We start from the raw sequence: 15,102 nt of genomic DNA on the forward strand, positions 1-15,102 counted from the left end.
TCGTGTTGTGAAATAGTACTTTGCACATAACACACTGTGGCTGAGGAAAGGCACTACTCCCAATATAAGTGAACCCCAAAATCAATGTAGTTATCATCATATTCCCACTGGCTCCAGGTCATCTACAAGACCCTGCTAGGTAAAGTCCCCCCTTATCTCAGCTCACTGGTCACCATAGCAGCACCCACCTGTAGCACGCGCTCCAGCAGGTATATCTCTCTGGTCACCCCCAAAACCAATTCTTCCTTTGGCCACCTCTCCTTCCAGTTCTCTGCTGCCAATGGCTGGAACGAACTACAAAAATCTCTGAAACTGGAAACACTCCCTCACTAGCTTTAAGCACCAGCTGTCAGAGCAGCTCACAGATTACTGCACATAGGCCATCTATAATTTAGCCCAAACAACTGCCTCTCCGCCTACTGTATTTATTTATTTTGCGCCTATCTCTACTTTGCACCTATCACTTACTTTGCATGTTGTGTCGAACTGCTTTGCTTTATCTTGGCCAGGTCGCAATTGTAAATGAGAACTTGTTCTCAACTTGCCTACCTGGTCAAATAAAAGTAAAAATATATATATATTTGCGCTTCTTCGATGGTCCAACATCCGTCTGTTGTTCGGTGCTTTCCCGCTAAGGGAGCAGTAGCTCTTCGGCTGCATCAGTGTGTGTCACTGTCAGTGTCCATGCTATCTAGGCTAACAACAAATGTAGAATTACTGATTGCATTAGCATTGGATGTGCTCGTGGAAGCAGAACAATGTGTCATCAACATGTGCAGGTGTAGTACTGCTGGGAGTATCAGTACTACCAGTAGAGTAGGTATGTGTCTCTATGGACGCGGCCTTACTTTTAACCATTTATCCATTTTTGAGCAAACGGAATTAGCAGCAGTTACGTTTGGATACATACGGACTGTTAGTAGAATTCCCGCAAGAGAGTAACGGTTAATGTGATTGGATATTATTTGACAAGGCTACCTGTATTTGACAATGTGTTGTTATTTTGCTGAACAGTAGATGGTTTCATTTTATTTTTGGCAGTGAAGTGAGGCTACTCAGGTGAGAAAAAAACCTCAGCCAAATGTACAGACCGTTGGAAAATACAAATGGACTGTTTGAAAATGTGAAGAAATGATTATTTCTTTGTTTAAATGTGAATCCCCTTTTGATTTGGAGTACCCCCGAAGGCATTGTGCATACCCCAGTTTGGGAATACCTGTCTTAGCAGGATCAGATGGTGACAGCGGTCCCAGCAGGGTCAAACAGCCAGGGAAGACCAGTCTACGGAGCTCAGGTGAATTTTGCAGTATATTCAGTGAATTATACAAAAGTTGCATCTTGAGTTGATGGGTAGACCTACAGTAGCTACATGACAGCACCTTAAGTTTAAAGCTACAGTCTGGGATCTGGGAATAATGGTAATTTCAATTATCGAACCATTGACTCAATTCGTACTAACGTACTTAAGTAAAAAAAATACTTGAAAGTACTACTTAAGTAGTTGTACGTTTTACCCCATACATTTTCCTTGACTTTCAAAAGTACTTGTAACATTTTGAATGCTTAGCATGACAGGAACATTTTCTAATTCACACTTATCAAGAGAACATCCCTGGTCATCCTTACTGCCTCTGATCTGGCAGACTCACTAAACACATGCTTAGTTTGTAAATGATGTCTGAGTGTTGGAGCATGCTCCTGGCTGTCTGTACATTTAGAAAACAAGAAAATGATGCCGTCTGGTTTGCTTTATACAAGGAACTTGAAATGAACTATACTTTTACTTAAGTATATTTAAAACTAAATACTTTTAGACTTTTACTAAAGTAGTATTTTAGTGGGTGACTTTTACTTGAGCCATTTTCTATCAAGGTATCTTTACTTTTACTCAAGCATGACGATTGGGTACTTTTTCCATCACTGTATGGAATACTGTACAACAAAGGGAGTCTGTATTGAAAACATTCCCACGTCAGGGAAGATCTAGGCAATCCCTAGCAGCTGGGCTGCACAGTCCTGGCCCTGGGGGTCTGCTGTACTGATGTCACCCTGGCCTTGGTCTAACACACCTGAAACCAATAATGAATGTTTCACTAAGACTATAAAGCTGAGTGGTGTGTGCTGGATTGGGGCGCTACAAGGCCGTGGACTCTTAGGGGCAGGACAGGGTGACCCAGCTATTTGTGTGGAAGTAAAAAGAGCTCTACAGTACTATTAGACCTTTGATATGAATTAAATGGAGGGTGTACGGTTTCTGTGTGTTAATGTGTATGTGAGTTTTCATTAAACTTTTGTTTTCCAAACCATTCCCTTGAGACAAAAAAAAGATGGGAAGGAAGTTGGGGAGAGAGTTGAGTTATTGACTAGACTGGTGGGGGTCGGGCGTGTAGGCGGCTCGGGTTGGCTGGGCGGTCTGGCTGAAATTTTTATGTACCTTAGAGGTCATCTTAAAGATAGTCAAAAGTTGTCTTTGTACTTTATTTGTAAGAGTTGTTCATTGGTTAAGCTATTGGTTAAAGGTGCATCATGGATCTAGTTCAGTCTTATTAATCACTAAAACATTTTTCATTATCTCTTACCTAGCTTGATGACTGGGAATTTTTGCTTATTTTTTGTTGTTCTATATAGAGATGGCTAGAAGGGCCATTGATCATATTAGATTGTGTAGTAATGCAGGAAATGTGCTTTAGATGCCCCAAACAATGGGAGGGCCCCCTGACAAATTATGTCCCCCTCTGCAACTAGCACAGCTGGGGGGATTTAATCATTCATAATCAATCGATCAAAAATATAAAAATAATCTTAGCAAAAAAATGTATTTTAAAATTACAATATGTAGAAACTATGAGAATAGAAATGTTCAGAACTTTTGTGAAACATCCCAGCACAGTTGAAAAATAAATGGCAAATAGAAATCCAAACTGGATCGTGTTCAGAGATAGATGGGAGGGGTTGAGTGGAGTTGAAGGATGGGACTAACAAACAAAAAAGATAACCATTGTGAAATATACTGTGTCCGTAGAATGTATAATCTGGAAGTAGAAGCCTAAATGTTGTTGTCCATTAGTTTACAACAATTACGGGAGGGATGATAGGGTTCGGGGAAAATAATAAAGGAAAATATATATTTACAAAAAAGATAGGGACAGGAAATGATGCAGACAATTACATTGATGGAAGCCACAATGTATGTGCAATATTAAAGCTGACCCCACTTCTAAAACCAAAGTTGTTCCCCTGATAAACACAGATATTAAACGGTTTTCCAAAATGTTGTTGTTCTGTCTCGAGCCTTACTTACCCAAAATGGTCATCACGGATCAAAACAGGTCAGTAAAAAAATGTATCCTCGTAAACCTCCGTCAACTATTACGTATTTTAGATGCTTCATCAGAAACAACAGCTACTTGGACTATATCTTCCGATGCAGAAAAAGCTCTTGATAAACTAGAATGGTCATATCCCTAGTCTGTCTTAGAACATATGATAATTGGCTGCAATTTCATTAATATGATTAACATTCTATATGCCAATCCCTCAGCCATAGTTGTAACAGGCAATATATGTTCTGCTCCATTCAGAATCACTAGAGGAAGCAGACAAGGTGACCCAATTTCCCCTTTGCTATTCTTATTATCGATGAACCCCTGGCTCAGGCAACTCGTGGAAATAACACAAACTTCCCTAAACTCTACTGATCACTTCATCTCATTAGAGAGACAATATTTTACTATATCTAGACAATGTACTTGAATCGCTCCCAAACACAATGAAGATCATAGATAAATTCAGCTTCATCTCAAGTCATAAAATTAATCTTCTCAAGCGCCCGATGGACAACTCCATCTCTACATATGGAATCCCAATAGTTTTCCATTTTAAATATATGGGAATTGATACATTTCTTTCCTTAGAGATAACCTTTGCCAGAAACTTCAACAGAACGCTCAAATCAATTAAACCTGACCTCAGTAGATGGAATAATATCCCAGTTGCTTTAAGCGGCAGAATATCTATTGTCAAAATTAATACATTGCAACGGCTGAATTTCTGTAGTTCAATGCTTCCCATGGCTCTCCCTTCTGGCTATTGGGATCAAATTCATAGTTTCAAAATGTATATGGCAAGGTAAACGATCACAGATAACATGAACACATTTACAAAGAGGGAACGACGTAGGACTATCCTTTAAATTGCATTTCCAGGCACTATCATTTCACCCATAATAATAATAAATTGTCTTCGACATGATTCTTCTGCCCCCTGGCTGAGTATAGAGTGTGCTCTTCACTGATATATCCCTCGAACAATGTAAACCATGCTTGGGTACTATTATTGCTCACAATTTCGATTTGGCACAAAATTAAAAAACAATGCAACTGGGAATCAAAATGGCATGCCCATACACAAGAGTTTCACAAAAAATGCCTTGCGATCTGGAGGGCGGCCTTTTGCATCCCCCCAACGTGGAATCCGTATCCTTACCGATATCATGGACGGTAATGGTTTGAGAACATTCCAAGACTGGAAACATACAGACATATCACCAGACAACTCCTTTTTTCTATACCTACAAACTTAGGTCAGCTGTACTGACTCTCTGTAGACAGCAGTCATACATTTACAATGGACAAAACAGGGGGTCAAACAATGTTTTCAGAGATGAGCAAAATCAATAGGTGGAAGATGAGGTGGAAAGAGACATTTCTGAGAACGTGCGATCTTGAAAACTGAAATAACCTTGGGTTAATGCTGAGCGCTGGTGACTAGAAATAGTCTGCTGGTTTCAAAATGAAGCATGATGGCATGCATAGAACATTGGCAACTCTGTCTCACCAACATACAAATGGCTGTTAAATGCTCATTTCCTATCTAGGAGAGAAAATATGGCGACAATACAGTATGCTTCGCATGACAACGCCAATGACCAATTTAGCCTTGATTAACCACTATCAGAAGCCCCTCCATTATGTCTCATCCAGTGACTGTCAATATGATTGACAGGCGTGTGATTGAATGCAGGAGAAGTGTGATGGTGGGGCAATGAGTGGACCCAGACCTGATCACTGTAGGGGCCCATCCAATGACAGAAGTAGGATCTTCATTGGAGCCAGTTTGCTACAGCAGGACAAAATCATGCAGCAGCAGGAAATGTAAAGGGAAATCAAGCCTGAAATTTCAAAATGGAAATGACCAACTTCAAATAAAATACAAGTTTAAAATGTCCTGCATTGTAGGAAAGTTCCCCTGCAACAGGGTGATCAAATTACGGTCTCTCCTCAATCATGGTACAGTATCATGGTTTTACCTACTGAAGTCTGAGTTAGTCTAAACATAATTAATTCAATCTCTTCTGGGTTGGGGCTAGGTAATTACATGCTGATCATGTTTTGTGGTGCTGTTTGAACTTTATCATTTCCATTCATTAAGGAGTAATTTTCGCTCTCTTTTTAATAGACTGACTGTTTATGAACTATTTTTAGCTCTTGTGACAGTTTGTGGAGTTTAGATCAGCGGTTCTCAACTGGTGGGACGCAACCCAAAATTATAAACATGTCCTATTGCTGCAGGAATATTTTCCCAGATTTGGGTCACAGGTTAGAGTAAAACATTTCAACCTGAACTTAAACAACTAAAACCGTGTAGAAATTATAATTAAATCGCTGAACTATTTTTCTTCAACACAGTAGTTTTTTATATAAAGCTATTAGCAGCACTATTTTGCAGACTTGGTTGATGTTGTAGTCTCAAACCAGTGATGATATTATTGTGCAAAATTGTACTAGAGACCTATAAGACTATTTATATAAAAGCAGCACACCCTGGCCCCTACACCTTCAAAATCCAGCCTAAACCTATGACTGCCCCACGAACCAGAGTGATACCCATTCAAAACTCCAGTTAGTGTGCTAACTGTGGAAATGTCAGTCATGACTAATTCCTGTGAAGTAGCATGGCTGAGTAGCCAGAGTAAGAGACATGGGGCCCGATGGAAGAGACAGTTATACCAGCTGATTCCATTATGAGAGAGGGCTCAACTCATCCAGACAGTGACACTGTGCACATGGAGTTCGATCATACATACAGTTCTCTCTGTCTGGAACTGAGCTTGACAGAGCTGTTGGGTTTGTGCTGTCTAAAGTCAAGCTGGAGGTGTATTCTCTTAGTATGATATAGCAAGACCTAGTACCCACAACGCTGAATGCCATTGAATATTCTACCTCTGTATGCAATAAGCACAGTGATTGTATGTTAAGTACATCCCCTCTCCGGAGAACATGAGAGCAAGTGAGTCAGAGAAAATTCCTTAAAGCTAGAATCCTTAATTGAAAAAATAAAGCAGCCACTCATTCTCTAGATGGGTCTGGAGAAATGTAGCCACACTCAAATTCATAGACAGCGCAATGGATGCGAGGACTAACCACCCATATCATCAAAATGTATTTTATCCTTAGTTGGTACAGAAATCCCCAAGAAACCATGATGCCTGGCAGAGCAAAATGTTTTTGTTGCCAAAATAAGCTAATGATCAAATGGGAGAAGGAGATATTCTAATTCATTGATCATGATGGTTGGAAGTCAAAATTAGCGGTCAAAGTGTCTGTCCCGCAATCTGATAGCTGAGTGGTGAAGGTTGTTGCTAGGGTCGAGTGATTCATTACAAAGCAGATCAAAGATTCATCTGATGGATTTCTCACTCTATGCAAATGAACAAGAAACCACAAAAACAAGAGAGCCTCAGAAATGGCCTGATATCCAGATGATTGCGAAAAAGGGTTTTTAATCGCAGTATCCCCCAAAGGCTCATTTGAATAACTGGATAAGTAAATAACCAAAACGGCAAAGAATTGAACATTACTAGGCCAGATGAAGCAGGAAGCAGTATAACATTCTTCCTACACAGAACAGTTGGTTGGGGGGGGTAAATTGGGTTCAGAATTGCTCATTAAGTGTTGTAAATCCTTCCTCTAATCATATCAGGCAGAGGCTTTATATCTTTAGTGTTTAGGGAACATTCTCTCATGTTTATTCAAGAAACACACTGCATATTGACAGCATTCGATTGCCGAACTTAATTCAGTTCAAAGGCGCAGCGGAGAATAAAGCCTGTTTCTCAAAGCAAACAGTGCTTATCGTGCCAATAACGAAAGTTAGGGAACATCACCTGTTTATAATAAATCATAATCCTTTTCAATTCTATATATGAACAATTGGAAATAGCTTGGGGATTTGGAAGATAAATGGCAGTGATCTGTTATCAATTCTGATTTCAATTGTATTCTGAATAAGTAACTGTTTGGGAGAAGTATAGAGACTTCCACAACACGGTCAGAGAGCAGTATAATAGCAAAGTCAATCTATTTCTATCACATGTACTAAACAAACCAAACAATAGACATTCACACAGAACCTTCCAACAACAGCTTCACTCAAAATGTCTGTTCGGCCAATTACAATCTCTCAAATATCCAGTTTACTTCAACAGACCAGACGTGTCCATCAAACCCTTCATACTTTCTCAGAGAAATGAAAATTATCCAAAGTGGAGACTATGTTTATGACATCATGGATTGGTGCTGGATTGGCCACTCAGCACCAGGGTTGGGTAAACTTAACCAGGCAGTAGTACATCTAAGTAATCACTGGGTTGTTTAAACAGATCAAAGTCCACAAGTGGTATTTCTACAGCAGCGTGCCACAGGGCCAAAGGCCTTACTTGTAGCATACTGTTACTGGACACCCAGCCTGTGTAAACCTGGTAGGATTTGACTTGCTGCATATTACTGAATTACAGCTGCATTAGCATAGAAACAGTCCTACTTTTCAAACATACAAAAACATAATTTTGAGAAATGTTCCCATCTGAGAGAAGTAAGTCTTTAGAACGTGGCTTAGTGTGGAGCTGGCCTTAAAGGCTCAGCCACCTGTCGATACTTTCTCCATTTCATTATTGATGGTATTACTGATGGAGCTCTACCTCTCAGCAGGGCTGACCTCACAGCTTTCAAACATTGCTGGCTGCAGACAGAGGATGTGACCACACACTCTCTCTCCTTCCTTTATAATCAGTAGAGGCAGAGTTGTCTTCATTCAGCACCTTACCCCAGGGACATGGCCTCCAGCCTGAGCTACACAACCTCATCACCCAGGCAGAGACGACAGGCTGAGGGGAAGATGTGCATATTTTATTACTAAAATAATTGTTTATTGTACCATCAGTATTAAATTATTTCTAAGAATTGTTCAAGTTCTTTTCAGACTATTGCCTATGGTTGACAGGTCCCAGAAGTCCACAATGTGGACTTTATGTAAAAAGATCTGAGCCTTTTCTAAAGCAATTAAAACTTTTGAGAATGGTCTGTTTTTTTGTGGTTCAACAGGAAGCAAGCAAGAACTCAGATGTTTGGCTGCTGAAGGGTGTTGTGTAAAAAGAAACCAAAGTCATCCAATTAGAGAATAACAAATGTTTATTTCAGTGTTACACAGAGGGTTAGGTGGCTGTGGTGGAGAGGGGGAAAACAATTTTCAAGCTGCTGAATATCTAAGATGATCTGCTATACACATGGTCCGTCATTGGACTTGGTGGGGTTGGTCAGACTGCAGAGAGCACTAGGCAGCCATCTCTTTAATCTACAGGTAAAATGTTAAAATGGTGGCAACTGTTTCTTTTAGCTGTCAAAAAACCTCTGAAATATATTAAAAATATATTTTTTAAAAGGGGCAAACACACCTCATCAACATCTACAGTAAATCAGTTTACAGATAAATACACCAAAAAGTTTAAAAGACCCCCCCAAAAGTTCTACAAATATATTTATGATTAATGATGCCAGAAAGTCACAGAAAAAAAAAAAAGTGTCCAAGCTTTTAATTTGACAGTTTTTTTTCTGAGTGATGTATTGGAAAAGCACCTGCACTTTAATGGAATGCTTCAGTTTTGAATGCATAGAGAAGAACATGTGTTGGCACTGTATTGCAATGTACAAAATGACACAGTGCTTCACCCTTTGCTGATCCCTTGGAAACTCCCCCAATTAAATTAATTTGCTGTTCTTCTGTGTGCCCCCCCCCCAAAAAAAATGATAAACATCTGGCTCTAAGAACATAGAACAAGACTAGGTCCAAAGCTAATTTCCACCTAGTCTTACTTCCTGTCCACATACAGATGCAAGAATCCAGGAAGCTAGATATTGAAATGTACTTTCTCATAACACCAGCTGTCTGTACATACTAGGAATGTGAATACTGCGCAACAATAAAAATTACCACTTGATAAATCCTATCTGGTTTTAACAATGATAGCCATTTTTTTCTTATTTTAGCAAAAAACACATAAGAATAAAAACGCACTACAAACATTAGCTAAGTGGTTCTCTTCTGAGTGATAAAAAAAGGAAGGCGTGCGATGAAACAGACACATAGGAGTTCAGCCTCTGGGTTGTCTTCACCTCGTCTTCTCACCAGGTTGACTCTCAGTTTGGGAGAGGACAGGAGTTTCTCAAACATCCATGTATGAACTTCACAGGCTCTTCAGCTCTGTGAAAGACAAGGAGAGAGGGATGAATATTATATTTAACATGAATGAGTCTAACACCAACTGGAGTCATTTAAAGCGGTGTCTAGAGGTCTATTTGATATAACCTAAAATAGCTTGGTATGGTAATGCCACTGCCTTGCACTGATTAACAGTGATTATACAGTTGATCATATCTACTATTTTCTAATTTAATTAGGAAGAATTCATCTGCTTCACTGAAAGTGGCCAAATCCTGAGCTTTAGTGCTAATAGGGCATAAATTGGATTTTCATTAGATACTTGCCTACTGGGATTTAAAGCCACCATCTCCTTGGGGCAAACCCAAACCAGCTAGTACTCCATCGCCTGCTTCAAAGTCTTTTGATGAGAGAGGTATCTCTCACGTCATGCCAGGTAGGTAGAGAGGAGGGAGACTATAGCGAGACAAAAGCACTTGATGATCTGACAACAGCTGCCGCAGCATTCTCACAGAAGGTTACACATGCTGCTTCACCAATCAAAGTGTTACTCTATTCTCAGCAACCACCGCAGTCTTGCTCATTTCCCCCCCAATTCAGCAGAACTGGAGAGGCATGACAGAACTAAACACTTGAGCTGGGCTGGCTGGGGCTCTATCTGGGCCACCTCTGAAGTGGAAATAAATGGACTACTTTTATCAGTCCCACTTTCCTGTTGGCAGTTATTGCGTTGCTGAAGTGCAGAGCTGGCTCTGCATGGAGATGGATTGTAAACCAAAGCTTTACTGTAATGTAAACAAATCGCTGTGCATCGGACAACTGGCATGATGAGCTGTCTGAACTTGCCAAACGAAACGAGGATATACCGCTATATGGACAGGGTGGAGGCAGAGCAATGAGCTAGTTTATACAGAGTAATACCAAAGTAATGAAGGCATATGATCCACCCAGCACCCATGGATTCACTGTCCCAATCAATTGGCTCAGAGCCTCTGCTTTGCTGTGGGTACATTTAATCCTATTGTATGGACCCCACTTCTGACTCATTTTTGATGAGCCATAGATACTGCTTTGTAACTGAAGTAATTGAGGTGTTTTCAAAACAATTCTCTGGGCGTGATCCAAGCTTTTTGAGACCTCAATGGATTATAATGGCTTCATGTCCAATGGTTGACAAAGTCAAATAACTGATGAAAGAGCTATTGTAAAGGGCTTTCAAGCTAACAACCTACAGGGAATATTTGTTTCCTCCTCCCTTACACCAATTAATTAGCATAGTCATTAATCTGCTGTTCCAATGTGTATGAAGTGTCATAATGTCTGGTGGAGTGTGGTGCCACAGTCTGCCAGCACTGTGCATGTTAGAATACAGACAGTGATGTCACAAGGATTAGCAAAGCAAGTAAAACAAAAATATTTTGCTCAGACAAAATGATACATCTGCAGATGTTTGGTTCTGACATTTTGTATGAATTGTGACATTTCATCCCAAAATAGCTCAGTCAAATGCAGACAGAGCAACCGGGGAGTTAACAGAGAAGATGAAGAACTCAAAGACAAAGACAAGGAGACAGACAGTTCCACCATGTGGGGGGACTTATTTCCAGCGGATGCCGCTGATGTGCTGTCTATTTGGGCTAGTAGGGCTCCTGTAGAGTAAGAGCAGAGGGACGCCTCCCTCACTCTATACCCCTCTAATCACCACACCCTTGGGCCTTACCTGGTGCCTCAGTCCTCGCCCTCCTCGGCCAGCTCAGTCTCTTTGTGGACCACCACCCGGGTCACTGACATGTCAGGGTGCTGCTCTTTGGCTTCCTTTATAGCCTGGGCCAAGGCCTATCCGGGGTGGCAACACACCCCACCCAAAAGGAAAGGGAGACGATGGCATTAACAGAAATAATGGAACACAAAGGAACCGAAAACAATTGACAGATGAGAAAAGTAGTGGTAGCAACAACAAAACAATCAGTAAAACATCAAATGAGAGGACAAAGGATGGGAGGGGTTGAGGAGGATATGGAAAGCATGACTTGGTAGTCTGCCCATGCTTGTCCCTGTGGGGTTTGTGGTGAACTTCTACTGTGGAAACATACGTTGCCGTAAATATTTGTACGTTCTACAGGGACTTCTGTATGGAGTGTATCAGTCTGCTGTACTCTTTAGTTTAATGTCCAGAGAACAGAACAAATCAGCAGCGCTCTCATACGGAGGGAGGTAAAAGACTAACTCTTGACACTATAAATCAGACAGCTGGGTCTTGTAACAGGAATCGATGCATCTCTTTCAGCTGAGACATTCACTACACAATATGAGCGAGCTATTGATTGCAATTGGTAGTATGGCATATAATATATAAATATGACAGATTCTCATTTAATTTCCATATTAAGTATAAATGTTCACTAAATGGACAAAAGTGACCAATGTATTAGACCGACAACTTCCATTCAGTAGTACAAGCTGCTGTGGTGTACTGTGTAATTGGTTCCCACCAGAGGGTGTCTGATTGTTGTGACTGACTGACGCTCACCTGATCGTGGTCGATGTCTGAGTCTCCGGTGATGACAATGCGCTTCTCGATCCTGGTTTCTGAGAGACCACCTTTTAATGTCTGCAAACAGCAATATGTTCAGGATAAGTGCACAGACATATTGTACTAGTAAGACAACAAATCCATCAGGAGGCTTAAATGATGCACTGAGCCGAATTTCATCAAGTTCAAATCTTCCAATCTTGGAAGTATCTCCTTGTGGACATGTGTGCTCCCAGGGAGGAGGATTTAAAAAGAAAACATCCCCAGCTATGTGTATAAATGAGTTTGGTGCCACCAGCAAGAGAGCAGATGAAAACCAGAGTTCTTCAGCAAGCTTGCTAGAGATACTGTCCAGCAGCTGTCAGGTGTCTGCTTAAGCCAGGCGTTTGGCATCTAGGAGTCGGCATCAAGTCACAACAGAGGAATGATGCCTAGGCTGGGCTGGGTAGGTGCCAGTCACAGCCCCAAGCATCGACACTACAGAGCAGGCTGCTCTTCATTTGCACACAGATTACACTGAATAATGCTGCCAGATGGGAATCCAGTCCTCCCTGCAACAGTTTTCATACCATGGTGTTTACACAATCGACCAGGGAGAGCTGGACCGTTACCATGGTGATGATGTGGCTTGGAGGTTACCATGGTGAAGTGTGTAGTAACCGTGATGACGTGTGTGTGTGTGGTTAACTTTGTGGTGTGTTTGGCCGTGTGGTTACCATGGTGATGTGTATGGTTACATGTAGCTACCTTGGTGATGTGTGTGGTGGTGGTGGTGCACAGCGACTCAGAGGTAATGGTTTGGGCGGTCATGAGAATGCCTGGTTCACCGTCTCCACTGCCGTCCAGCTGGAGAACAAACAGAGCCAGGTTGAGCATCATATTCCCGGCTGAACACTAGCTATGGTGGTGGTCTATTGAAAGAGTGGTCATACCTGTGCAGCCTCGTAAGTGATGGTCTTTGTCTCTGTGTGCACGATGGGAACCTCCTTAGTGGCAATCTCAGTCTTCTGGGCCGCAAACGTGTCTGAGATGGTCACCATCTCGGTCTTCACCACAGGTGGCTTGGGGGCAGGGAGGGAGTGAGTCAGACCAGACACACACACACCATGCTGGTCCACTTCACTACGCAAATACCACATGCAATGGCCAGGCAAAAACAGCACAACCGCTAAAGTAGAAGTAACAGAGCTCATGCACAGGCTGCAAATGAACGTTACAAAAACTCACAGAACTATAAACTACAATCTCTTCGGCGTAACCATGCAACCAAGCGCATGCCAGCTAAGTTACCAACTGAAAATGCAAAAAAGGCAAATAATATACAGAAGTTTTTGTAATTGTTATGTAAGTGCACCATGCATTTTTTGCTTTGATCTTTGACAGACATGCATTAACGTTCCCACAAATGAACGTTGTGGCATTTAAGTGGTTGGGAGGACGAGTCCTTGAAGACAGTCACGTTGGGGACTAAACCCAATTAATGCCAACGACCAAGCAATAACGCATCTTACCCAAGCACTTACAGATAAAGACCCTATACAGGGGAGGAGACACAATCCACATGCTGTAACACACACACACACACACACACAACATGCAGTGCACAATACCTCCATTCCCATGCAATTCTCAGCTCCATTTCTGCCAGTGGGTTCACAAACACAGGGCCCAGGGGCAACCAATACAGTGCTCACAGTATGTATAATGTATGAATGTATGAAGGGACACAGTATGCAGAGTCAAAATAAAACCCCAACAGAAACGTGCTGCACTGAGGTGGTAATGATTACAGTGAAGTAGTCTGGGAGGGTGCAGATTGACAGTAGAGGGCAGCACTTTGGCACAGATCCACAATGGCTGTTGCTTCTGCTGGGGGATATTAGCTATTATTTCTTAAGATTATCACTTATCAACATTCAACTTGCTTAGAAAAATAGCCCAAGCGACCGCTGTGCAGGTGAAAGGCCTTCAGATAGCTTCCCATTGCTATGACGCTCAGGTGCTAAGCGAGAGAAGCACGGACAGACAGAGAAGCAGCAGGTAGGTGTGTAGGTACAGTAGGTAGCTAGGTATATAGTAGGTAGGTAGGAGGGGAGGTGGGTGGTGGTGAAGGTCAGAAGTGTGCATGGCTCAGTACTACGCAGCTCTGTGAGGCCGCAGCCATTCATTTACCTCAGAGCAACAAATAACCTGAGGAATGCGCTCCGTCTCAGCGTGAGACGCGTCCCCGTTGACTCTGGGCTCCTCCTCTTCCTCCTCTTCTTCTTCCACAGCCACCAGGCCAGGCTGGTCCTCAGCATGCCCGTTAGGGGCCTCCTCAGGGGTAACCAGGATGTCCTCGGTGCGCTCCTCCTCAGCGGGGGCATCGACCACAAGGGCTGTCTCTGGCTCTGCCATAGGCGTTTCTTCCACTACTGCAGGGGAAGGCATGGTCTCTACCTCAACCTCTGGGAGTGGTTCGGGCTCTGCAACTTGCTCTGGTTCTTCATGGTTGTCCACTTCCTCCTTATCCTCTTCCTCAGGCTCTTCTTTGATCTGTTCCACTGAGGTGCTGACAGTGACCTGGGGGTGGTACTCCCCTGCCTCTTCCTCGCTCTCACTGTGGCTGTCTGAGGACACGCTCACAGGCCTCTTCTGCTCCTCCTTAACTTCCTCTATCACTTCCTCTATCACTTCCTCTTCGGGCTTCTCGACCTCTGTCTCCACGGCGACAGGGGTGACCACCACCTCGGGGGTGGTGATGGTGACAGAGCCTTTGGGTGCCACCCTGATCTCCTCGACGACTACCGTCTCTTCTATCTCAACCTCTGCTGCCTGCAACGTTGTCTCGTCTGATTTCTGTTTGTCATCTGAACTCTAAACCAGAGAACAAAAACAACAAACGGAATAGAGAGAAAAAAACTAAAACTTAAAAGATGACCACACAACCCAACAAAGGACAACACCAACTAAAAAATACAACACAACAAACATAAGGAGGGATGGAAATGGCAACAGATGAAGAACAGTCAGCATAATGGCAACCAGAGAGATATGGATGGGTGGAAGAAGAGATGTCCGGAATAAAACAACTG

The 15,102-nt window shown here is 42.2% G+C and overlaps 1 protein-coding gene across 10 annotated transcripts in view; it reads right to left on the reverse strand.

The window, feature by feature from the left end:
- Positions 1-8,450: 8,450 nt before the first annotated feature.
- LOC115107705 (protein 4.1-like) overlaps positions 8,451-15,102 on the reverse strand; it is a 100,794-nt gene continuing 94,142 nt past the window's right edge. For 8 of the 10 annotated variants that reach the window (XM_029631256.2, XM_029631253.2, XM_029631249.2 and 5 more), the window contains 6 exons: positions 14,201-14,884; positions 12,961-13,089; positions 12,776-12,874; positions 12,026-12,106; positions 11,216-11,331; positions 8,451-9,537 (listed from right to left, as the gene is read on the reverse strand). In XM_029631256.2, the coding sequence (XP_029487116.1) occupies positions 11,224-11,331; positions 12,026-12,106; positions 12,776-12,874; positions 12,961-13,089; positions 14,201-14,884 (1,101 nt within the window). In that variant the 3' untranslated portion in view covers positions 8,451-9,537; positions 11,216-11,223. Of the gene's footprint in view, positions 9,538-9,821; positions 9,952-11,215; positions 11,332-12,025; positions 12,107-12,775; positions 12,875-12,960; positions 13,090-14,200; positions 14,885-15,102 lie in introns of all 10 variants that reach the window. The other 2 variants (XR_010460861.1, XM_029631259.2) reach the window with 2 other exon arrangements.

This window comes from Oncorhynchus nerka, linkage group LG24, assembly GCF_034236695.1.
Source record: "Oncorhynchus nerka isolate Pitt River linkage group LG24, Oner_Uvic_2.0, whole genome shotgun sequence".
Taxonomy (NCBI): Eukaryota; Metazoa; Chordata; class Actinopteri; order Salmoniformes; family Salmonidae; genus Oncorhynchus; species Oncorhynchus nerka.